At 37.9% G+C, this 27,146-nt stretch overlaps 1 protein-coding gene across 3 annotated transcripts in view; it reads left to right on the top strand.

Moving 5' to 3' along the window:
• The window catches only part of CDH18 (cadherin 18), a 904,559-nt gene that overhangs the window by 700,448 nt on the left and 176,965 nt on the right, over window positions 1–27,146 (top strand). For all 3 annotated transcript variants that reach the window (XM_034761577.1, XM_034761578.1, XM_034761579.1), the window contains one exon: window positions 6,586–6,705. In XM_034761577.1, coding sequence (XP_034617468.1) covers window positions 6,586–6,705 — 120 coding nt within the window. The remainder of the gene's footprint in view (window positions 1–6,585; window positions 6,706–27,146) is intronic.

The following is a 27,146-nucleotide window of genomic DNA, read 5'->3' as shown; positions in this document are numbered from 1 at the left end:
GTACTGGGCCCAGTCCTACTTAACATATTCATAAATGATCTGGAAAAAGGGGTAAATAGTGAGGTGGCAAAATTTGCAGATAATACAAAACTACTCATGATAATTAAGTCCCAGGCAGACTGTGAAGAGCTACAAAAGGATCTCTCAAAACTGGGTGACTGTGCAACAAAATGGCAGATGAAATTCAATGTTGATAAATGCAAAGTAATGCACATTGGAAAACATAATCCCAACTATACATATAAAATAATGGGGTATATATTAGCTGTTACCACTCAAGAAAGAGATCTTGGTGTCGTGAATATTTCTCTGAAAACATTCACTCAATGCGCAGCATCAGTTAAAAAGGCAAACAGAATGTTGGGAATCATTAGGAAAGGGATAGATAATAAGATGGAAAATATCATATGGCCTCTATATAAATCTATGGTACACCCACACCTTGAATAATGTGTGCATTTCTGATCATCCTATCTCAAAAAAGATATATTGGAATTGGAAAAGGTACTAAAAAGGGCAACAAAAATGATTAGGGGTATGGAACAGCTTCCATATGAGGAGCGATTAATAAGATTGGGACTGTTCAGCTTGGAAAAGAGATGGCTAAGAGGGGATATGATAGAGGTCTATAAAATCATGCCTGGTGTGGAGAAAGTAAATAAGGAAGTGTTATTTACTCCTCCTCATAACACAAGAACTAGAGGTCACCCAATGAAATTAACCCGCAGCAAGAATAAAACAAACAAAAGGAAATATTTCTTCACACAATGCACAGTCACCCTGTAGAACTCTTTACCGGAGGATGTTATGTTATGAAGGCCAAGATTATAACAGGGTTTAAAAAAAAAAAACCTAGATAACTTCATGGTGGATGGGTCCATGGGTTTAGCCAGGATGGGCAGGGACACAATACCATGTTCTGAAGTGACCCTAGCCTCTGTTTGCCAGAAGCTGGGAATGGGTGACAGGGATCACTTGACGATTACCTATTCTGCTCATTCCCTCTGAAGCACCTGGCATTGGCCACTGTTGGAAGACAGAATACTGGGCTAAATGGACTAGTGGTCTGACCCCTTCTGGCCATTTTTATGTTCTCAAAAAACAAAAATCTAATTTCCCTGAAGGCCTTTATTCTCTAAACTACAGTGTAAGTCTATATCAACGAAAACTGAAAATTTTGCTGTGAAAGCATTTTTTGACATTACAAATATTTTTTTTTTAATTGTTTTTTTCCAAACTTGGATTTGTTGGTTGTTCAGTGTACAATTACCATTCCAAACTATTCCCCTTGGCACTTTTAGAACAACGTATTGGGTATTACTTCTACTTAGTTGAAACTTTGTTTGTAATGGTAAAATATGGCTGTGTTCTTTCAGAATCACACCCCCTCCCCATTTTTTTTCTTTCTTTTACTTTTTCCTGTGTTATCAAAATTAAGGCTGAATTGATTTGGGAAATCAGAACTGTAGACATATATTAGTGTCTCTTTTTTTTTTCCTACTTTTTTTTTCCCAATCAGAATGTTGTAAAGTTATCTAGAGAAGAAAAGATGAAGAGGATAACGTCAGTCTGTGTCTCTGCAGACAAATCTTTAACATTTAATGAGGAAGTTTAATAAAAAGTAAATGTCTGCTGAGAATGCAAATCGGTATGCATGATTTGTTGTGGTTTGCTGCATTGTTAAAATCTCAGAAGGATCAATGTTGAACAAAAACTTTAAGAAGTGAAAATAAGGTGAAGATTTTGGAAGGCTGGGAGTACCTGCCTGCCTTCATGAACTGCACAGGGCTGAATTCTCAAAGGAATTCTTAAGCATTGTGAAACAGCAACAGCCAACAAGATACAACTTGAATTTCATTCTGCACAAGAAAACAGTAATTTCTGCAGCAAGGCCATAACACTTTGATTCCAACTGTGTAATTTGATAAAAGGTCCTGAGTATGCATTCTAAAAAGTCTTTATTTTTCATTTTTTGTTCCTTTTTAACAACAAATAAAAATTAAACCATAAATAAATAATTAAGCATGAATGCATATTTATTGCTCTTTATGAATAAATAATAAAAATGCCCAGATTATTTTAAACTATGATGTCTTCTTGGTATAGAATCATCATAATACTTCATCTATGAATCTTTTATCAGTGTATTAATTTCCAAAAAAGGACTTTTTGGGGCCGACATGTTTCATGCTTTATCTTAACCCTGCAATGCTAAATAGGCCATGCGTCACCAATTTTAATGTTCTCTGAAAATGAAAGAATTGTTTTCATTTGTTAATTTTTTCTCAGTTTTGTTGTTTTTCTTAGATACAAAAAAGCCATTTTTTAGTTAACTCAAAGAATTGTAGAAATGAAGGGCTGGGATGGATCTCAAGAGGTCATCTAGTCCACCTCCAGCACAGAGGCAGGACAAAGTATACCTACAGCATTTCTGACAGTTGTTTATCTAACCTATTTTTCTTTAAAACCTCCAAGGATAGGGAATCCACCATGTTCCTTGGAAATCTATTCCAGTGCTTAACTAACCTTAAAGTTAGAATTTTCCCCCCTAATATCTAACATAAATCTCCCTTCCTGCAGATTAAGCCCATTACTACTTGTCCAACCTTCAGCAGACACGGAGAACAACTGATCACGGCCCTCTTTATAACAACCCTTAACATATTTGAAGACTGTTATCAGGTACCTCCTCAGTCGTCTTAGTCTCAAGACTAAACAGACCCACTTTTTTAACCTCCTATGTCTTACATGTGACCCTCCTGTTAAAACACCCCAGAATCATATTAGCCTTTTTTTTCACAACTGCATCATGTTGTTGATTTATATTCAGTTTGTTATCCACTGTAACCTCCAGATCCTTTTCACCAGTGCTACCACTTAGCCAGTTATTCCTCATTTTATATTTTGCATTTGATTTTTCCTTTCCAAGCATAGTATTTTGTCCTTGTCTTTATTGAATTTTATCTTGTTGATTTGAGACAAATTCTCCAATTTTTCCAAAGTTGTTTTGAATTTGAATCCTGTCCTTCAGAGTGCTTTTAGCCTCTCCTAGCTTGGTGTCATCTCCAAATTTCATAAGCACAGTCTCCGCTCAATCATCTAAGTCATTAGTGAAAACATTAAATAGTACCAGGCCCAGGATAGATTCCTGATGTATCCCACTAGATATACCCCCCCCCCCAGTTGGATAGAAAACCATTGATAACTATTCTTTGAGTACAGTCTTTCAACCGGTTTTTCACCTACCTTATAGTAATTTAATCTAAAACAGATTTCCGTAGTTTGTTTGTGAGAATATCATGTGGGACTATTTCAAAAGTCTTACAAAAATGAAGATATATCCCTTCTCAGCCCATCCCTCCCCATCCACTGTGCCAGTAATTCTGTCAAATGAGGAAACTATGTTGGTTTGGCATGATTTCTTCTTGGTAAATCTGTGTTGGTTATTACTCATAAACATTTTCTCTTCAATGTGTTTACATAATGACTGTTTAATAATTTGTTCCAATATCTTTCCAGGTATTGAACTTTGGCTGAGTGGTCTGTAATTCCCCAGGTCATCTTAGTTCCTTTCTTAAATGATAGGTGCTATGTTTGCCTTTCTCCATTCCTCTGGGACCTCACCCATTCTCCATGAGTTTTCAAAGATAATTACTAATTGTTCTGAGGTTGCTTTTACTAGTTTCTTAAGCACTCTAGAGTGAATTTCATCACACTCACACTTTGCTGACTTGAATACATCTAACTACATTGTAACCTGTTCTTTCCCCATTCTGGCTTGTTCTCTTTCTTCTTTGTTATGAATGTTGTGTTAAGTATCTGTTCACTATTTATCTTTTTAGTGAGGACTGAAGCAAAATGGGTTTAAACACCTCAACCTTCTTGGTGTTGTCCGTTATCAGCTCTCCTTTCCTCCTTGGTCCTACATTTTCCTTCCACATTCAGTTACTCCAAATGTTTTTTATAGAATTTTTTTCTATTGTCTTTCACTCACCCTTAGAAATTTGCCCATGTGTCTATGCTTTGTAAGATACCTTTTTGATTTTCAGGTCATTAAAGAGCTCTTGATGGAGCCATACTGGCCACTTACTATTCTTTACTCTTCAACCCCACCTATTCCCAGGCCTCCACCTTCCACTCACAGAGTCTCTGGGACTATTCATGTCTGTAAACTTAAGCACATGCTTAAGTGTTTTGTGGGATTGGGAAAGAGTGTTTGGCATCTTACGGGATCAAACTTCCAGTCCTCAAGATGCTTTCCTGCTTTTAGGAAAAAAGGTACTGAAGTACTGGACTATCCCAAAAGTGCAGTTTAAGATGTTAGTTGTACTCTGTAAACTCTTAAATGGCCTGGAATATGCTTACATCCATTCTCTCTCCCTGTTTTAGATCCTCATAGCAGTGATCAGCAGAGGCACTCATATACTCCTCTGTTTAAAAGAGAGAGGGACTGTTAGAAAGGTGTTGCAATGAAATAACATCAGCTTTGGACCTTACTCCTCCTATGCCTTCTGAAAAAGCCTATATCCGTTGATGTGCAGAGACTTCTTCAAAGCTCATATGTTTTCCAAGGTTTAGAGAAGGTGTCAGGGCTAATATGTTTTGACCGGGTAGGCAGTTGCGGGTAATTACTGTTTTTGAGGGTAGGAAGAGATTGCAGTTTTTACCAGTTTTTACCAGAAGCTGCCTAGATGGGGAGGTGGTTTTGGTTAGTATATACATTGAGATGAATAAAATCACTTTGTTCCTGTGTCCTGGCATTGACGGTGGCCCAAATGAAATAAAATAATACTTCAGCATAAAATAATATATCCATTAATAAAAAGTATAAGTAAATTAATATGGAAAGTCTGTAGTCAGCAGAGATTTTAGACTATACTAGGGTACAGAGAAGATATGGCTTTTTCATGTTGATGTTTATATTATTGCTGAAGAGAGTGGAAGTTCATTCTTCAGGTAGTTAAGCAAGTTGTAAAACAGAGGAGGGGGCATTTGCTGTTAGTTGAAGTTACCTGTCATGATTTGCTGAAACTTGTACATGAACATTAAGTATGGGCATCACAGTAAAAATGGCCATATGGATTTCAATAACAGTTTAAGGAAACAACATTGTATTTCTCTTTTCAGTTTATTGTACTTCAAAAATAATTCAGTTATCTTGAACCTAAAATGATTGCATGCCAGTGTATCTGTTACATTTCTATATAGGTTATTAAAACTTGGATAAAAATAAATAGGTCATTATCGGCTGTTTGAGCTATAATTAATTAAACAAAATATTTTCAAATTTCACTCTTTCCCATGTATTCAAATTATTTACATGAGTAGAATTAACAACTACATAGGATAGCAATTCTCAACCTTATAAGGTATATGCTAATCACCAGCTTGGAAGTGGAAAGGAACTTTTATGTTCAGGATATAACATTGCACTATAGCATGGATGCTTCCTTAAGCATTTATAGGTTCTGATCCTGCAAAGACTCACATGCTTACTTGACTATGACTCTGAGTCCCATTGACCTCAAACAGTTCAATTCATGGTGCATAAGTATCTGTAAGAGCAGAGCCATAGGCCTCAAATATCACTGCCAGATGTATGATAACACTAGAAATGAGCTAATGGTCTGTTCCAATATTATAATTCTTTGAGCTCCTCGTTGATACTGGCCAAATCTATGTGTCGCAATAGGAAGTCTGAGGATATGTGGAGGAGAAGGTCAAAGAATGAATCTCCAGAACTTTACCCTCCTTTCACTAACTGATTTCTTGAAAATAGTGTCCAAATGACATAGCAAAAAAGATTCATAATCAAGTATTTACTGAAGAAATTACAGTAAATTTCAGAGTTTCTTTATTGCAACTGAGTCATCACAAACTTCTCTGCTGCACTTTATCTACACAGCAATTCTCACAGTTTAATATCTCTAGAGTGCAGTTCATAACCCTGTTCCACCTTATGACATAGTAGGAGTTGCAACTTATAATTTCTTACAAATATCTGTTAACCACAGCAAGAAGGCTGCTCCCAGATGTTTCTGTTAATGCTGGAATTCTGTCTCTGAAATTCCATTGATAGTTTTGTAGAAAGCAGTTTTAGATTTAAGTTTTTGTTCTTTGGAGTTTTCTGATTTCTATGCTATAATTGTTTTACACCTTTTATTGATTTCTGGAGCTCCACGGGTGTGATTTAAAATGAATATGTCTTTCAAGATTAGTATCTGCAGTAAATGGTGGTCTTATCCCAACATGTATAACTTTGGTGTGTTCAAAATCTTGATCTGGATACGAATTTTGAAATTGCTGGTATCTTTACATAATGAGCTGAAACAAAACCCCAGATCTTAACACACACAATTTTTTTTGCAGTTAGATACTAAGGTGATAACACCTTAAAAACATGAAAGGATGGAAGAAAGGAGAAGCAATTCTGCAATTTGATCCATTCTCTAGCTAGAAAGAAGGGGTTTTTGAAGAAAAACAAATACAAACTTGTGGAAGTGCATTTAAAAATAATTGTATATACATGCTTGACAGGAGATATAGAACTTTCATCAACTAAACCTTGTTTTCCTGGATGTACAGGTACCTCTGTTCTACAGGTGACAGCTACAGATGCAGATGACCCTACCTATGGGAACAGTGCCCGGGTGGTATACAGTATTCTTCAGGGACAGCCATACTTCTCTGTTGACCCTAAAACAGGTGAGCACTTTATATTTCTTATAGTTTGATGCACCTGGTAGGTTGTAACCCAACATATGAAAGATTTTTGTCCTCCTATTAAATTCTACCATTGACTTGAACACCCTTTGAGCTATGAGAATTGCAATTTTGTACTATACATTCAAATAAAATGTCTGTGTATAGAATTAATTCTTCAAGGAGTTGTGATATGAACCATTCAGCCAAAGTGGAGTATCATGTTTTTGTACTTTCAGGTTTAGGCTCAGCAAACCACTCAACTGTGCCTATTAAATTATTATTTTAAATGTTTTATCTTGCCTGTAGGACAGGCTTGGCAGGATTATTGAATGTGAGCTTCAACACACATACCATAAGAAACAAATATTATGTTTGTATTTCTAAAACTGCAATATTGTCATTACACTGAAAATGTGTTCTGTATGACTCAAGGTGAAGAATGATCTGAAATGATCAAGTTTAAGCTCTGTGCATCATTTATGCTCCCCCCCACTCCAAAATACATAAAAGCATAAAATAAGAATAAGAAATTCAAATAGCTCATGCAAAAGAGTAAGAAATGTCTACCAAAAGGGGTGTTTAATATTGCTTGAATTTCCTGGGCCCCATTAACTTGTCTATGTTTGATGACAGACATTTTGTTTTGTTTAACATGATTTTTTATCTGTAATAACAAGGCTGTTTAATTTAATACTGTATTCACCTCAGATGAATTTAATAATTGTTGTTTTTCCTTTCCCATCCCCTCCAAAAACAAATCCTCGTAAGCCAGCAAAATTTTGCTATGGAGCAAAGAGATCACAACTACTATTTATGACAGAAAAAAATAATACTTTTGAAATTGTATGACATAAAATAAATTCAGAGACACTTTATATGCATATATATTCACAGGAGGCATGTTACATGTGAATGTATGTGATTGTGTGTGTGTTGATCTCCATATGCACAACTGCTGGAGGAGTAAAATTATGTGGTGTGAGGTAAGAGTATCTGAATCTGGAGATTGGTGATTATAAAACAAAGTATTTTTATCAGGAACAATGGGTTCTAATTCTCCCGGACATGTCTCAAGATAAGAAGCCTGTAGACTCAGATTGAAACATGAGATTTTTATGCTGTGTCTTTAAGAGGTGTAGCACAAACCTCCCAGCCAGGGGAGGGGGATTAAAGTGGTGTTATATCATCTTTTCTTGCCCTGAGGTTTCAGGCAACAATGGGCACTGAAACAGCCCTGGGTGTATTTTAGGCAGCCCTATATTTGAGGAGTCTAAGCTGTGTTGCCTGTGGGCAGCAATGCCACCCAGAATCCACTGTTGTGGTGCCCCGCACACATTCCCTAGTCTGGGATTTGCAGAGGTGGTCTCTACTCCATTCCTATGGTGCTGGATCCAGGAATTTCACAGCCCATTTTGCTGCCACAATATAAAATATAAAGCAGCACAAAGATTTCAGAGTGGGAAGGAGAATTCCCTCCCTACATCATTTCTTGATGAACTTGTTAAAACCATAACAATAGCTTGCTAACTTTTATCCAGAAAAACTTATCCAGGGTACCAAGAAATACATTAATGAGGCTTGTAATATTTTACACTTCAAGTTGCTCATGCAGCTTTCAGTGGGGAGGGGTGCATGTGCATGTGCATAGATGTATCAGATCCTTTAGAAAGAATATTGAGTTCAGTTTGTTATAAAGGTGACAGCATATCTGTATTTGATTGGCCAAGCATTATGATGTATTTGATATCTGATTTGTTTTATATAATTGTATTAATGTATGCATTATAGAGTAAGATTATTTATAAGTAGATTGTATTTTTAAAAAACTTAAGAAAAAAAATGGAAATTCAAAATTACCCAAATTGTCTCATCCCTGTACCCCACCATACTATGCGCCATCGAAATATCAGATCACATCTGTGTTAACTATAATTCTCATTTTTGCCTTCTATATTTCTACTTTATTTTTGTCATTCTGAGGCAATGTTCGATTTAATTCATTTTGGAGAATGAGATATTCTGTAAACTGGAGCCATTACGTAGCCAATGGATGGCTCATAGTGGAGATTTGGTTGTGTGTGGATGTTTGAAAGTCATCCCACATCAGGGAAGAGAATAAGATAGTTGTAGTGGTCTTTGTACTCAGAAAGTGGATGAGAGTAGATTTGACATTGTTAATTTCTGAAGCCTTGATGAGGATTGATGTTATAAACATAAGTGGTTTCGAGGCTTTATGTAGATGATAAGATGTGAAAATATTATGACTTCTTCTTGACTATATTGGAAATTTGGGATGGCAGAGAAAATTGGAGAAAGGCATTTGACTTGGCAGGTAGTATGCTGAGTTTGTTATGATCCAGTGCGAAAATTAAGATACTGGAAAATGAAGAAAAAGGTGTAGTGTATGGCTTTAAGGTGTTTGTAATCTAGATGTAGGATAGTCAGAGATATAACAGGAGAATATGAACTGTTTGACAGTCTTTGTAAAATCTTAATTCTGAACTTCCAGGTTTTCAATCATTTCTATTCTTTACAACTTTACAATAGATCACTTTTCTTGAAGTCTTTCTTCTACTCTATCTTAATGAAGATTTTATCTGGCCATTATCTTAGCTTATAACTTAATATATAAAATAATGATATACAAAAACTAAATGTAGATGGTTTTGATAAAAACTGGAGGGGAGAGAAAGAGAGAAAGTCTTATGAACTCCCCAGGAATCCATGCAACTGTTACTGAAACCCACAGGGTCCCTGCCACAATTCTTAAAGCTTCTTGGAGTCTTTGGCTAGAGACATCTTAAATCTTTTATAGCTAGCTGTCCATTGTGAATACCGACTTTAAGAAGTGCACTGCTTGTAACTACAGGTAGGTTGAACTCAGTGCTATGCAATTTACAATTCAAAGACTCCAGTTCTGGACTTCTCAGAAGAATGGTATCAAATAACTCAAAAATTAAACCATCACACTACACTTTAAGAAGTTGTCAAAGTTGAAGACAATAAAACAATTGTCACTGAAGAGAATAAAACAAATTTGAAATATTTTGATCAATGGTGATTTTGTTTTTTAAGTTAGACTTTCAAAAATGCAAACAGGTTTCATATTTTTGAATTTTTATGTTTTAAGGGATTTGCTTAGCTACCCTCAAATAAATACATACATAAATAAATAAAACTAGACCCCTTCCCTGACAAAATAATATGTGCAAAATTTTCAGGCAAATAATTCAGTTTTCATCAAGATAGAGGGATGCCAGACTCCTGTCTCAAGTGGAAACTTAACCACGGCCAACTATTATCGAAGCTTATGGTTTATAACACGCTTTGATTACAAAAAGGTGCTCTATAAGTTTTAAGTATTATTATTTATTTACTTACTACTCTTAGTAGTACTGCTGTGGAAAATTGAACTGGACTGTTTTCTGACTTGCTTCACATCTTCAGCAAATTATCATCTATGTTCTGAGTATAGAATATTTATTACTGATGCTCTTGAAAGAAGGAGAAACTGAAGAGATTTACTTTTAGATCCCAGGTTATGTTAGCAGAATTAACCTGCATCAGCTTGATGCTGGATGTGACTGATATATAGGGAACCCTAGGATAATAGTCTCTCCCCCCACCACCACTATATTATAACTAATGACATTTTAAGGTAATTAAGTTATCAGTGGATATGAATGGTTATAGAACAAGTAAATTAATAAATATATCAGGGAAAAATAGCATTTTAAAAAATGAATTCTTCTATTATTGGTGGAACTTTTTGAAGAATCAAGAAATGCTTTTAAAATACTTTTTTGACATTTTTACATTGCTTGTTCTATAGTTCATGATAGATGTTACAAATTTCAGATCCCAACTTTCCTAATATTTGGGAAATTTGAATCCAGTCATTTGATTTGTAACCATCTCTGCTAATTAAACTCCACATCAAAACACATTCTTTGTTTATATAAAATAAGTGTATTAAATCAGAATTATATAATAAAGATAGATAAGCTGGAAAGCTCTATAGACCAACTGTACAATACAGATATCTTGCTGTATAGGGCATGATCAAAAGCCCATAGAAGTTACTAGTATATTTCCTTAAGTGTATTACTTCACAAATAGCTTTAATCATTCATTCAATGGTATAAGAAATATGAAACTGATATGCAAACATACTTGATGAACTTCATTAAAATTTACAGTGTGCAATATTCATTAGCAATTTACTGAGACTAGTACAATGATAGAATTTATCTTTTTCACACTAGCAGTTTATCTTGTATCCATTAAAAATGCTGAAATTTGTGTTATGAAAATCTGACTCTTGATACTAATTTGAAATACAGAAATTGATGCAGGGGAAATGCATTTATTCTTGAACCAATGTCTCTGAACAAGTCATGAAGAAAAGTTAAATATTCAGATTACACAGAAATTGTACTTTAAAATAACTGGCTGGTTGGAACTGGGGTGGCAACAATACACCAACATTTGTAATCATAGGTCAATTATTGTTGTTTTTGAAAATATTAGTTTAGAAGTTTAAATTGTAAAGCAAAATATTTGTGAGATAATATTTCTGAAAACTAATATAAACAATGTATGAGAGAAATGGCCTCATTTTGTGTTTTTCAAGAATGCAATAAGATTGCAATGGCTTCAAGCATTCCTCATAAGAAATCACTCATTTACAATGTCTCTGGACTGGTTCTTTTACTGAGAGTACAATAATAATGATATTAAAATGTCCCAATACAAAGAAGGAAGGTGCAGGTACTTCCAAGCATAAGGATGTGTCATGTGTTTCCAGACTGGCATCCCTGTGATTTATAACATATGGTCACTTCTATTTTGTGTAGAACAATATACTTACCCATAGTTTGCAGACAGCACTTAGATTTTGTGGTATCAAAATCTCTAAAGAATGATTTTACAAAAAATGTATTTACAATTCACTTGGGTGGCGGGAGGGGAGGGACAAACAGCACTAGATACTAGGTCATAAACCAACTGAATACTGTAGAACATATAAAATTTATATATATAAATACATGTATATATATATATATATATATATATACACATGTTAAATCATGCTGCATAACAGTAATATGTGATGAAACATAACATTAATAAGTTAGAATCATGGTATTGATATAAAGACATGTGTATATAGCAATATGCTACAAAGACTTAAGTGCTCACCCCATTTCAGCTCACTTAAAAATGCAGCACTAATGGTACAGGCACATTGATAGTTGTATTTCTATTTTAGAGAGAGTATATCAATATAAAATGAGTACAACTATTAATGTGCCTACATTACCATTAGCTCTGCATTTTTAAGTGAGCTGAAATGGGGTGAGTGCTTGAGTCTTCGTAGTTTTAGGTGGTGTGATTTTGTTCTTTCCGTGTTTGATGTTTTTGATCACATTGGGCAGGATTGGCTTTTGAACGAGGGGGTACAGCATCCCTTTGTTTCCATGCAGAGGTCAGCCAGAGAGCACAACACACTACAGAAAGGGCAGAGCACTATATTTTTGATTTATTATTAATTTTTAGAATCCGTATCACGTATGGGTCCTGATCAGGGCCCCATAGTGTTCAGTGCTGAACACACACAGGTCATAAAAATACAGCCCACACTCCAAAGAGCTTACAGTTTGAAGCCCTGAGTACAGAGAAATTAGCACCAACTCAACTATCTCTGTTTAGGTTTCAGAGTGGTAGCCGTGTTAGTCTGTATCAGCAAAAACAACAAAGAGTCCTTGTGGCACTTTAGAGACTAACAAATTTATTTGGGCATAAGCTTTCGTGGGCTAAAACCCACTTCATCAGATGCATGGACTGAAAAATACATTAAGCAGTATATATATTACAGCACATGAAAAGATGGGAATTGCGTTACCAAGTGGGGGAACAGTGCTAACAAGGCCAATTCAATTAAAGTGGAAGTGGCCTATTCTCAACAGTTTACACGAAGGGGTGAATATCAAGAGAGGGAAAATTACTTTTGTTGTGCCAACGAGGCCAATGCAATCAAGGTGGACGTCACCCATTTCCTACAGTTGACAAGAAGGTGTGAGTATCAGCAGAGGGAAAATTATTTTTTGTAGTGACCCATCCACTCCCAGTCTTTATTCAGGCCTAATTTGATGGTGTCCAGTTTGCAAATTAAGGCCTAATTTGATGGTGTCCAGTTTGCAAATTAATTCCAGTTCTGCAGTTTCTCATTGAAGTCTGTTTTTGAAGGATTTTTGTGTTGAAGAATTGCCACTTTTAAATCTGTTATTGAGTGTCCAGGGAGATTGAAGTGCTCTCCTACTGGTTTTTGAATGTTACAGTTCTTGATGTCTGATTTGTGTCCATTTATTCTTTTGTGTAGACACTGCCCTGTTTGGTTTCCATTAAGAAATTGATTTAATTATAATGGTGAAACACTCTTGTGTGAACATTTCAGTTTAAATGTCTTATATAAATTTGGCATAAGTACATCCCTTACTGACCTAAGCTAAAGCTAAAGCCAAGCCTGTTTGGTAGGGCTCATAATTGGCTGGTGGTATGGAGGATGGTTGACAATAGCACAGGATTTAGAAGATCTGAGTCTAATTCTTTCTTCTTCATCAACTTTCTTCTGTGACATTGAACAAGTCACCTCTTTCTGTTCTTCAGTTCCCCATCTGTAAAATGGGGATAATAGTACTCTCCTGCTTACCGGGGTGTTATGAGGATAAATTATGTTTAAAAATGTGAGGTGCTCAGATACTAAGGCAATAGGGATTATATAAGTATCTTAGATTACTTCCACATTAGAGCAGGGAGGGAACTTTGAATATTTTACAACTCCCTGCTCAGTCAGCTGCTGAGACAGCACAGCTGAGTGCTGCCCATTGAAATGGACTAAGTAAATTCTTGATCTGGCCTATTATGTTGTACTATAGTCTTGACATGAAAAAAGGCCCTAGACCTTTGTAGCTCAATATTTAAACCTTAAGAACTCTGCAAGAATTGTTACATGAACAATGGAATTTTGCTAAAGATTAAATCTATTTACATTATGCAAGGAAGTATAGACAGACTTGAAAGTCTTACTTACAATTATACCTCAGACCATTTACTTACACTCTCCACTACATAATCCAAATGTATTATTATACTTGACTGATTTCTGCTTTGTGGTGTCAAAAAGAGGTCATGCTGGAGAATGACCATGTCAGTCAAGGTCTTCTCTATCAGTGACATATGTTACTAACAGAGCATGCAGCTAAAACTCAGCAACCTTTGGCCTGCGGCCCGCCAGGATAAGCACCCTGGTGGGCCGGGCAGGTTTGTTTACCTGCCACATCCGTAGGTTTGTCCGATTGCGACTCCCACTGGCCATGGTTCACCGCTCCATGCCAATGGGGGATGCGGGAAGCAGCGCGGGCCAAGAGATGTCCTGGCCACCGCTTCCTGCAGCCCCCATTTGCCTGGAAAAGGAACCGCAGCCAGTGGGAGCTGCCATCGACTGAACCTGAAGACGCGGCAGGTAAACAAACTGGCCCGGCCCACCAGGGTGCTTACCCTGGCGAGCCGCTTGCCATAGGTTGCCGATCCCTGAGCTAAAACTTACTGTTTCCTTTGTGGATGACCATTTCACATGTTCTCCAGGAGATTTAAGGACTATATTCCTATGAGCAGGTTGTTTTTTTTTTTCTTTGAGGTATCCTTGGAAATAGCTCCCATGGATGTTTTACCTCCTGTTTACACCAATGTCAAAGCATTCAGTTCATGGTCAAAGAGAATCACAAGAGCAACAAGGTGGGCAAGGTAATACATTTTATTGGACCAACTTTTCTATTGGAGAAAGAGAATCTCAAGAAATTCAAGCTCAAAACAAAATTTAAAAGAGTCTAGTCACTTCTAATTCTACCCGGTATTCTTCAGTGTATTGCTCTGATCCTTGAGGTTTTTGTTTAGTTTTGTTTCTCCTGTCAAGGTTTTTTTTTTTTTACCCCTGGTTTTAACAGTGCTACTTTTTAACAAGCAACTAATAATACCCTAAGTATTATTATTTCCTTCACTTTAGATATCATGGGAATAATTAAGATACAAACATGAATCTTTTCTACTATGATTGTAAGCTGTGAGTATTCACCAGTCTTTGTTGTACTTACATTTCTTGTGTTCAGCACATTCACACATCATTATTATGTTCCCCAAAGGTACTCAAAGAAAGGGAAAGATGGTAAGAGAGATGAGTTGTACATGTGGGAAGATGAAAAACAGAGTGGAAGAAAAATAGCTGGTTGATGCCACTTAATACATTTACCGACATGCTGCTGAGTGCTACAAAACACAGGCTAGGAATATTTAACATACTAGTTTTGATTAAATAAAGTAGCTTTTGTTGCTCTGCGTCTGGTTTTCCTGAGAACTCTATTTTGGCACAACTAAAATTTTCACAGGACTTCCATACAATTAAAACCCTATTTGTCCACTATGATGCAAAGACTACAGGAGAACAAAATGTGCTCCAAAAAGGGGGGATGGGGGAGGAGTCCCAAACTGAGGACAGATACCTAGTCATTAATTTCCAGAACAAAAGTGCTCAGCAAAGCTTGTGTACAAAGAACAGGGGGAGGTACAAAACTGTGTGCAACATGTCTAAAAGAAGCCAGTGAAATGGTCATGCATCCTTCTCCAAAGCTGTCTGAAAAATGATGCTTAGTTGACAATCACCATTGATGACCTTGGTCCTGATAACAGACTTCTGGGGAAAGTTGGAATGCATGAGGAGGAAGAGGAAGTAGGATGCTAATGGCACAGTCTAGCATGCTTCAGACCTTGATTGACAAAGATATTGGACAGACACATGTCCCAGACAGGACACAGGATCTCAGTCATTACCTCCTAAGAGGCTGCAGTGCTTTTACCCCAAACATAGCCAGTATATTTATTCCAGGAAACAATTAAGAGGATCAATACAAAGGATAACAGGCTGCCCAGCACTCTCAGCTCATTGCCCTTCTGTGGAAATTGAGCTGGGCTCTGGGGTATTTTTTTGTTTGTTTGTTTTTATTTAATAAAAACCCTCTTTGCCCTTCTGGGCAATTGCTGAGGATGATCTGTGCAATCCAGTATACTGTTATCCTTATCAGACTACTGGCATGATGTCTGCCTACCTGCTAATTGCCAGTCAGCATTAGTTCACAGTGCTGTTTTCTCAAGGCTTCAGGACATGCCATCTAGAGACTCTAACATCCTATAAGCAGAATCATTATCCTAAGATGGCATTGTCCCAGTCTTCTGTGGACATATACCTCCTTTTACTTATGATCTGTGGATATAGTATTATATCCCTATACTTTTTGACACAGTGCCTGGGGAAGAAGTGAGGCTGTACTGTAGCACAGGTTCCGTTCCCTTACCCTTACTACCTGTTTCCCTTGTCTTATGTGTAAATTACCCTGTGCACAGCATTAATGGAGGTTTGGGCTCTATCTTCTGCATGCTGGGACAGCATAATGGTACTCCAGCTTTTGTGTTTATTATGCATCCTTTCCCTTGGCCAACAGCTGCTTGCATCTCTTTTCACATGTAATGGCCCCACTTCATTCAGGATGCTAGGGCCTATTTTTTTTTTTTTACTGACTGAAACCCTTAAAATACCCTACTGGCTACATTACACTAGCTAACGATTCTGGTGTAAGAAAAAACAATTCAATTTTATCAAGCTGTAAAATGTGATGTCCATAAAGTAGGATTATCCTTCTGTTCACAGATCTTTCTCCCTGTCTTTCTGTCTTGCTTTTGGCAAGAGATGTATAAGCTTTTTAATTTAAGAGATTTGTAAACATTGTGAGCTAATATTCTATACAAACACAGTGTAGAAAATTGCATGCATGATCGAAATGTGTTTAACTTCAGGGGGGAGGAGAAGAAAAGAAAGAGATTTCACCCTTAAACCACACATACATCACTGTAATTTTTAGCTCATCTGGGATGTGAGCCAGCACAGTGACTCTAAAGATTAATGCACCAGACTCTTAAACACTCTTCCCCATAGGACTTGTTCCACATGTTAGAAACACTTTGCAGGTCAAATTTCAGTTCTGTGGAGTTAAGTAATATCTTCATGGCTTTTGATTTTGCTAACAGGTGTCATTCTTCTTGACAGTGATTATCTCTCTCTTACTTCCTGTCAATTTACTATGATAGAAAGAATGGGGAAAACATGTTGGCCAATAATACATCTAATCCTAAATTAAAAAATTACTGGGATATCTTTTTGTTTTGTATCCATTACTTACATTTTCTTTAGAAACTGATTGGATAGTTTAGATTAAAATATTAGTACAAAACTATATAATTCTCTTTGTGTACTAGTACACAACAAACTTTTACTCCTCAACATACACCTTAGCATTATGGCAACTATCATACTACACAGACCACTCTCCACAACCTTAATTTTGCCACCATTTGCCTTTCTCCACTCCATTACCTAATGATTTTTTTCCCAACATTAATAGTTATGGATCTTAGCTGTAGTAGCTGGTTACACTGGTTGAAGATATTTTGCTAAAGGCTGTGTGCAGCAGGGAGGTTAGAGGGGATGATGGAACACTAGCCTCCCCAGAGGGAGCAGAGTTAAGGCAGCAGTGTGTGGTTTATAATGTATGTTAGTTGTAGTAATGGTGAAGTGTATGTTTGTGGAGGGAGGAGTAGAGGTTCTGTATCATTAGGTGACTTAACTTGTCATGACTTTTCTTTTGTGGGTTTGTATACTGTGTGAGTAGCAAACCTAATTACCTCATAACAAAGTGTTGTGTATATTAATTTCCTATTTTTTTATGTTTAATCTGCTCTTGTATAACGGGCAGTGGACCTGTGGGGTGATAAAAGTACAGCTCTTGGTGGAGAACATTTTATCTCTCAGCAGCTGCGCATGGATCCTCATTCATCTGCAGCTGTGCATGAGTCTGTTGTGAGATAAAATCTGACAAAAATGTAGATTTCCCTAATGGAGAAGTTTGTATGTGTGTCCATCAGTCATATTTGCATGCACCCAGCCCGCAACAATCAGGTTTGAGTGCACAGCACACAAACTGTTAGTTATAATGTGAATAACACCTAAAAATGACTCAACAATTTCTTTTAAACAAAGTACCTATTGTGCCAGATTTAGTAAGGAGCCACCTCTCTCTTAATGTACATTGTGCAGATAGACCAGGGGTAGGCAACCTATGGCACGTGTGTCGAAGGCGGCACACGAGCTGATTTTCAGTGGTGCTCACACTGCTCGGGTCCCGGCCACCGGTCCGGGGGGGCTCCGCATTTTAATTTAATTTTAAATGAAGTTTCTTAAAATTTTAAAAATCTTATTTACTTTACATTCAACAATAGTTTAGTTATGTATTAGAGACTTATAGAAAGAGACCTTCTAAAGACGTTAAAATGTATTACTGGCATGCAAAACCTTAAATTAGAGTGAATAAATGAAGACTCGGCACACCACTTCTAAAGGTTGCCGATCCCTGATATAGACAATGTTTCTCAAGACATTGGACAGCAATGAAAAGTAGCGTTGTGAAGAACAAATTGCAGCTCAGCACAAGCAGAAATACTTCCTATTAACCATTTAAATTTCACATCAGTTGGCCACCTACTTTTAGAGGAAAAACAGAAATATATACCTCACTTTAGAAGTCAACATTTAACTGCGGAGTTGTTATCATGAACCTCCATAATGAATTTTTTTCATCAGAGCAGGAAGGTGGGAAAGAAACTATTTTCAAAGCCCAAGCACATCATCTCCATAATGGTTTTGAGCTTTACCAACCCAGAGTGTCAGAATTTGGTTCTGTCACTATCTGCCCTGTTACCTTGTGTGCCTTACTGCTGTGTGTCAGTACCCTGACACCAGTAGCCAGCCTAAAAACATAAAGGTCTCACCTTAGTTGCCACTAGCCTAGTTACTCCTTATATGTTGATATCAACAGCCATTTCAGGCCTGAGTCTCCCCAGATCTGCCCATCCTTAGTTCTTAACTACCAGACATTTGGACTTTTTCCCTCTGGTTCATCATCCCTGAAGGAGTGAAAGCTACTCCTAATGTTATAGGTTCACTTTGGCACAAACACACCACACAGTCTCCACAACAGAAACCTGTTTGGGGTAAAAATAAACAAAAAAATAATTTAATAGAAAAGTCATAGTTTCAAAGGTTAAATAGTAAGGGAAGAAAACATATCTGTGTTACACAGAAAATAAGCATAGACACAACCTCAGGCTTTACACTTCTATATTAGCTAAATTCCCATTTCTAATGCAAGTTACCTATAGCCTCTGGACAGTTTCCCAGCATGCCCTCTGTCCTAGAGGGGTTCCAGTATTCCACAGACAGCCCTGTGCTTAGGTGCTGGCCCTCCATTTCTGAGTAAAAAAAATCTCAGCAACAAGCCTGCTTTTAAAGGATGTACTCTCTCAGACTCTGGTGATGCATGGTGAGGGAAATTCCCTCATCTCTTAGATTTTTGAGGGCTTGTGTATGCCTACAGTGCTGCATCAGGAGCTAATAGAGGAGGTATCTGAGCCTCTAGCTATTATCTTTGGAAAATCATGGGAGACAGGAAAGATTCCAGAAGACTGGAAAAGGGCAAATATAGTGCCCATCTATAAAAAGGGAAATAAAAACAATCCAGGAAACTACAGACCAGTTAGTTTAACTTCTGTGCCAGGGAAGATAATGGAGCAAGTAATTAAGGAAATCATCTGCAAACACTTGGAAGGTGGTAAGGTGATAGGGAACAGCCAGCATGGATTCGTGAAGAACAAATCATGTCAAACCAATCTGATAGCTTTCTTTGATAGGATAACGAGCCTTGTGGATAAGGGTGAAGCTGTGGATGTGGTATACCTAGACTTTAGTAAGGCATTTGATACGGTCTCGCATGATATTCTTATCGATAAATTATGCAAATACAATTTAGATGGGGCTACTATAAGGTGGGCGCATAACTGGCTGGATAACCATACTCAGAGAGTTGTTATTAATGGTTCCCAATCCTGCTGGAAAGGCATAACGAGTGGGGTACCGCAGGGGTCTGTTTTGGGACCGGCTCTGTTCAATATCTTCATCAACGACTTAGATATTGGCATAGAAAGTACGCTTATTAAGTTTGTGGATGATACCAAACTGGGAAGGATTGCAACTGCTTTGGAGGACAGGGTCATAATTCAAAATGATCTGCACAAATTGGAGAAATAGTCTGAGTTAAACAGGATGAAATTTAACAAAGACAAATGCAAAGTGCTCCACTTAGGAAGAAAAAAAATCAGTTTCACACATACAGAATGGGAAGAGACTGTCTAGGGAGGAGTAAGGCAGAAAGGGATCTAGGGGTTATAGTGGACCACAAGCTAAATATGAGTCAACAGTGTGATGCTGTTGCAAAAAAAGCAAACATGATTCTGGGATGTATTAACAGGTGTGTTGTGAGCAAGACATGAAAAGTCATTCTTCCGCTCTACTCTGCTCTGGTTAGGCCTCAGCTGGAGTATTGTGTCCAGTTCTGGGCACCGCATTTTAAAAAAGATGTGGAGAAATTGGAAAGGGTCCAGAGAAGAGCAACAAGAATGATTAAAGGTCTTGAGAACATGACCTATGAAGGAAGGCTGAAAGAATTGGGTTTGTTTAGTTTGGAAAAGAGAAGACTGAGAGGGGACATGATAGCAGTTTTCAGGTATTTCAAAGGGTGTCATAAGGAGGAGGGAGAAAACTTGTTCACCTTAGCCTCTAAGTATAGAACAAGAAGCAATGGGTTTAAACTGCAGCAAGGAAGGTCTAGGTTGGACATTAGGATGAAGTTCCTAACTGTCAGGGTGGTTAAACACTGGAATAAATTGCCTAGGAAGGTTGTGGAGTCTCCATCTCTGGAGATATTTAAGAGTAGGTTAGATAAATGTCTATCAGGGATGGTCTAGACAGTATTTGGTCCTGCCATGTGGGCAGGGAACTGGACTCGATGACCTCTTGAGGTCCCTTCCAGTCCTAGAATCTATGAATCTATGAATCAGTGCAGCTGCACTGCACCACTGTAGAACTTAGTGAAGACGCTCCCTGCGCCGACTGGAGAACAGCCCCTGTCAGCATAGGTACTCCACTGCCCTGAGAGGCAGTAGTTATGTTGATGGGAGAAGCCCTCCGCATGACATGGTGCTGTCTACATAAGGGATTAGGTCAATATAACGGTGTCACCCAGGGATGTGGATTTTCCAGAGTGATATAATTATACCAACATAAGTTTGTAGTGTAGACCAAGGCCAAGACTGCAGTTTTCTTTTCAGTCTCAAATTGTTTCAGTTTTTTTCTCATTAACTCGAATGATCCACCATTATCTCTTCATGGCTGGATGATGAATGGGTACTTGAAGTTGGTTTTGTGTAAACAGCTAGCTTGGGGGACGCCCCTCCCTGCCTGAGAGCTTGAGAGGTGATGCTGTAGTTGCACCACAGTTACAATTTCAATGATTTATACATGCACACATTCATAATCATAATCTGTATACATATCTCCCAATCACCATCAAATTCAGAACATTACAAGCTTTCAGAAAAAAAACTTTCCTCAATACACTTATGTATTACAGCCGTACTGTATACAATCAGGTGATTCAATTACGTATTCTTTGGCGTTCAGGCTCCCTATTCTCCCACTACGTTCACTGGACCCTTTAGTGGTTCACCCAGACCAGTAAGGGGTTCTGTCACCATCTGCCCTGTAACCCTGGGTGCCTCTGTGCTGTGCAGCTTTGGCTCAGAGCTCTGACACCAGGAGCATTCTGACAGCATTGTGGTCTCACCCTGGCTTCCACCAGTTCAGATACTCCTTGCAGGATGACCCCAATAACCTTTCCAGTCCTTAGTCTCCCCATGGCCACCTCCCCTGCAGTGCCCAGTCTCTCTTACTAGACACTCAGAGGTAACACCAAATTCTCTGCCTCTAAGAAGCCAGTACACACAACAGTTTGTTAGCTCAGATGGGATTATACACCCCACCTTAATACACAGCACTGAGATTGTTTGTTTGTAGTGAAACTAAGAATAAAGTTTTATTAACAAAGAACATAGATTTACCTGTTTTCAAGCAAAAGTCAGAGAGATATGAAAGGGTTACAAACAAAACAAAAATAACTAGTGTCTAAAACTTAATTCCAGCAAGATATACCTTTGCCTAAGATAGTTTTTTTTATGCATACCAAGTTTTCAGCATTCTCCAGCATGACTGGCTGTTGCAGACAGGACCAATCCTCACAGAAAAAAGGGCTGGTTTCTTTGTTGCCTCAGGAGATGGATACCCAAATGGCTGTTTTGCGTCTGCTTATATTTCCCCAAACTCCTTGTTTTCTACCCCGAGTCATAAGTGACCTCATGCTATTCTTCCCTTCTTTTGAATTCCCATCCCCCGTTTTGGAACTTCCATTGTTTTGATTCTATAATGCTTAGTTTACATTGGAGATTGGTAGATAGTTATCTTCCCTCCTGTTTCGGAGAAAACCTGTTTCTCCCTTTGTTTGGTCACCAACTTTTAAAGCATAATATCAGTGAGTATTCATCATTCTTCATATAGTGTTAATGCAGACATTTCACAATGATAGCAATCACCAGTCATAGGCTTCCATAAAAGATCTTATTTGATACACTTGTATAGTATAGTAAAATTGTATACAATCAGATGATTCCACTGTGGGTGAGCACCTGTAACAAGAGGTGAAACTTTACAAAGAATGTATCTGTGATAGTCCTTTGGCCTATGTGTGATTGATAGTAACTTTAGTTATTCCATTACAAATAACACTATCAAATATTTTCCCTAAACAGCCATCATTGTCTAAGGCTTTTATTTTACTCTCCATAACTTTATTGAGTATGAGCTGTACTCTGGTACTCTTTCACCTACCAGTACACTAAAAGTCACATTCTCTACTGAGATCCGCCCTCTTTGGTCTCTCAGGCAGCACAAAGAAGCTGGATATGAGTCAGCAGTGTGCCCTTGTTGCCAAGAAGGCCAACGGCATATTGGGCTGTATTAGTAGGAACATTGCCAGCAGATCGAGGGAAGTGATTTGTCCCCTCTATTCAACACTGGTGAGGCAACATCTGGAGTATTGTGTCCAGTTTTGGGCCCCCCACTACAGAAAGGATGTGGACAAATTGGAGAGAGTCCAGCGGAGGGCAGTGAAAATGAGTAGAGGGCTGAGCACATAATTTATGAGGAGAGGCTGAGGGAACTGGGATTATTTAGTCTGCTGAAGAGAAGAGTGAGGGGGGATTTGATAGCAGCCTTCAACTACCTGAAGGGGGGTTACAAAGAGGATGGAGCTAGGCTGTTCTCAGTGGTGGTAGATGACAGAACAAGGAGCAATGGTCTCCAGTTGCAGTGGGGGAGGTTGAGGTTGGATATTAGGAAACACTATTTCACTGGAATAGGTTATCTAGGGCGGTGGTGGAATCTCCATCCTTAGAGGTTTTTAAGGCCTGGCTTGACAAAGCCCTGGCTGGGATGATTTAGTTGGTGTTGGTCCTGCTTTGAGCAGGGGGTTGGACTAGATGACCTCCTGAGGTCTCTTCCAACCCTAATATTCTATGATTCTATGATTTTATGATTCAATTGCTTGTTCTTTGTAGTTCAGATCCCCTGTTCTCCCCATGGGTGTTTGGACCCTAATCCTCACAGGTTCTGTGTTCAGGTTCACAGAGGAAATATGGTTCTACTCATGAGAAAAGAATGGAATGGAAACATGCAGCTTGGCAGCAGACACCCTACTGACTCTTAGATCTTGCTGCCCATCCATTTTAAACCTTGGGAGTAGCCGTACTCCTCATTTCTTTTCAACCTTTACATCATCACATCATTATTGGCCTACCACCCTTTTGTTGACTTTTGAGCCAGCAGAATTAGGGGCAGTCCAGTCAGTCCTTTATTGTGGGGGTGCCCTCTGATGAATCACGGGAGAGATGCTAGAGAGAACACTATAACTATAAGCTATGGTTGCCTCATAAATTGGGCCTCCCCTTCCCTCTCTATCCCCTTGTTACAAGGAGAGGTTAAACAACTCTGGGAGGGGTCAGGAAGGGACCTGCAGCTTGCCCTGTATGTATAAAACCTTGTATCCACCCATAACATGTGCATCCAACACATGGTTGGTCTTTGTTTCCAGTCTAATACATTTTAGAGCAGGTTCTCATCAGTATGGAAAAGATATGACAAGAGCTGCTGTTGCATTGGCTCAACCAGTTGTCCAAATTCTAGCTCAAGGTGCAGTATCTTACATGTAGGAATTATTCAAAAGTCCCTGTTCCCAACAGCTGTTCTGGGCACTATAAAGTGGGTATTTCAGGAGTCCCAGAATGCATTGGTACAACCACACTTGTAAGCTGTGCTGCATCAGAATGCACCAAACTGTTTGTCAAAAGCGGTAGTTTTGCAGTTTTCTGGGGTGCATGCACAAATGAAGCAACAAGTTATTTCATGTAATCACTGTCAGTGGAATTCAGTGCAAAATGTGTACTTGCTAAAAAAAAATCAATCTGTTTTAACAATATATCTGTGTATTAAATTAAACTATATAAAACACTGAATGCATACTCAAGGTATGGACCTATTAAGAGAATATATTTTGCTGCTATATTTCATTGTCTAGCTAATGGCATTGTGCCTTAGCTTATATCAATAAGCATATACAATGAAGAAGGATGCCGCATAGCACATGCATATAATTGATGCAATTGAGTGAGATTTGCATGTCTTTATAGCAAAATTTTGTTTTCTTGATATACATTTATACCACTCTTGCAAAATTGTATGTGCTCATTCGTACTTGTCCTGAGCTAGGTTTAGGGTATTTTGTTTGTTTCTTTCTTTCTTTGTTTTTATTTTGGTTTTACAAATGAGTAAAATATCATGAAGGCAGGAAGGTTGTTTGTTTGTTTTTTTTCAGTAGCATGGTCATCATGGGAAGGATTGGTGAGTAGATTTTGTGCCTAACATGCTAAATTTTAATTGCAGTTTTCCAAGATTGATGTATAAACATCTTTTTCTAAAAATACTTTGATCAGATTTCCAGTTGGTCTGTTTATTGAGTTAGTAGTTTACAGAAAGAAGTAGGTGAAGAATTACATCTTAACAAATGTAATAATGAATGTAAACATTTATAGCTAGATTGTTCCTTTTAGGTGCAGCCTTGAGCAGGGATGATGCATAAACTGCTCCAGTCCAGAAATGGAAGTGACAGGCATTGTGCCTCAGAGATATTCATATGAAGCACAGTTCATTCCCTGCTTGCCCCTCGGGCTCAGTGTCAGGGATAGGAATTTGCCACTGGCCTATGCCGGAAGCATATTATGACCCCCTCTTCCCCACTCCCGGTGTGAAAGCCGGATATGGGGGCCAGGGACAGATGAGTGGTGGGGCCTGTCTCACTCCTGTGCATTTGTGTTATCCAAGTCACAGACTAGGCAAAGGTGATCACAACACTTAAGAATTGCAGAACCTACAGATTTATATTGGTTTTGCTGCAATTCTCCTCCCTCCCTTTTTCTTCCCCCAACAGACTGCCTGATACTAGCAGTGACTTACAGGCTGATCCAATGCCCATTGTGGTCAATAGTAGATTTCCATTGCCTTCAATGGGCATTGAATCAGACCCTTAGTCAAAAGTAAGTAGATATTTTTTCTTCAAATTAATTAATTTGGGATTCATTACTATAACTAAAGTGGGTTTTTTTTCAGCTTGAAGACACTTTCTTTCTGATAGGCAGCTAGAGGATAAATTTCAAAGGCTTGAAACTAAAAACAATTCACATACATTTCTTCACAAAGATAGTTGCTGACGCACACATCCATACTCCCAGGCCCAAAACAAAAATAAAAAATCAGAATTGCAAATCAAAATAAAATGTCCTTTAAATAGAGTATTATAGTTTAAGAAAAACAATAACAACAACAACAACAACAAATACTAGAAGTCCTGATTCTAGCTTACACTAAGGCCATACCACTTTGGCAGTGTAAAAATGCCTAATGTAAACTGAAATCAGTCCCTCTAAAGAAATTCAGAGTAATCAAAAAGTTATGCTCTTTCATTAATTTTAACTTTGTCCTGCATTGCTGCCCATCTTTCACCTGCAGGTGAGAGGTTCATACTATTTGTCCCATGCCCTGCTGACTGTGTGAACTCAGAAATATGCTCTTGAGTTGTATAATAGTATCATCCACAACAAATCTTCATCTTATGTTGGATTTTAGAGGGTTTATGTTATATATCAGGAAGGACAAATCTTTATATCCTTGGGCTTTGATACCCATAAAGGTAATGGTTCCCAAATTTGTCCCTGTGTTGGACAGCTGATTCACTGCAGCATGCAAGGTTTTGACTGAGTGGACAAAAGATGCAATGGTATCACTAGTAGTTCTTGTTGTTGTTGTAGTTTTTCTTAAACTTTATACATCCTAACTATGTCTGCTAATGTCTCACAAATTAATGAATGAGTAACATCTATAGATTCTTTATTAATTCAGGAACTGTGTCCAAAATTCTTAAACATTTAAGCATTACTTTGCAGAAAAAAAAACCCCAGAAAGTTGATCTATGTAATACAATTATTATAATAAATAATTTTAAAATCTTCAAATTTTTAATTGAGTGATGGGGAAAGGTTGATTTTTATTTTTGTTTTCTTTTGCTTTTTAACTCACCCTTTGAAAGCTTGATTTATGCAGGAGCGCTGCCAGCTTTTTTGCCGCCCTAGGTGGGGAAAGGTCCCGCGTCCCTGAAATGCCACCCCCGACAGAGGCAGTGGAAGGTCCCGCCTCCGAAATACCGCTGACAACAGGGGCAGCCGAAGATCCAGCCACCGTGGTCGCTGCCCCCCAAATGTTAGTGCCCTAGGCGACCACCTAGGTCGCCTAATGGATTTTGCCAGCCCTGGATTTATGGAATAACAGCTAATATTTCCCCCCTTTTGATTCATGGAAATCAAAATAACATTGGGGAACAACAACACTTCTAAATACTTGAAAAAAAATTACCAGATATTTGACGAGTCAGCCTCAATACATACTCTTGATCTGAAAAATAATATATAATACTAAGAATACTGCTTGGAAATTTACTATTTTTAAGATCCCAAATGGATTGAAAACTGATTTTAGTTCTGTCATTGTAACCAGAGGTAGTGAACCAAGAGGGATAACAAAAAAGTTTCCACACATGTGTGGTATTGATTCTTGCCAATTTCCAAGCCTCCTTAAACAAAATCAAAGTTAATGTATCACAAAAATCTTCAGTTTGAGCAATAGAGAAGTTAAAATATAAATGTAATATTTGCAGTCATTCTCAGATTTTCCAGCCAGCTTTTCCACAAAGTAATCTTCAGTTAATTATGGATTTTGGATTTGA

The sequence above is a fragment of the Trachemys scripta genome, chromosome 2 (assembly GCF_013100865.1).
Source record: "Trachemys scripta elegans isolate TJP31775 chromosome 2, CAS_Tse_1.0, whole genome shotgun sequence".
NCBI classification, from domain to species: Eukaryota; Metazoa; Chordata; order Testudines; family Emydidae; genus Trachemys; species Trachemys scripta.
Note: the sequence above shows the minus strand (reverse complement) of the source record. Positions and strands in the feature narration are given on the sequence as shown.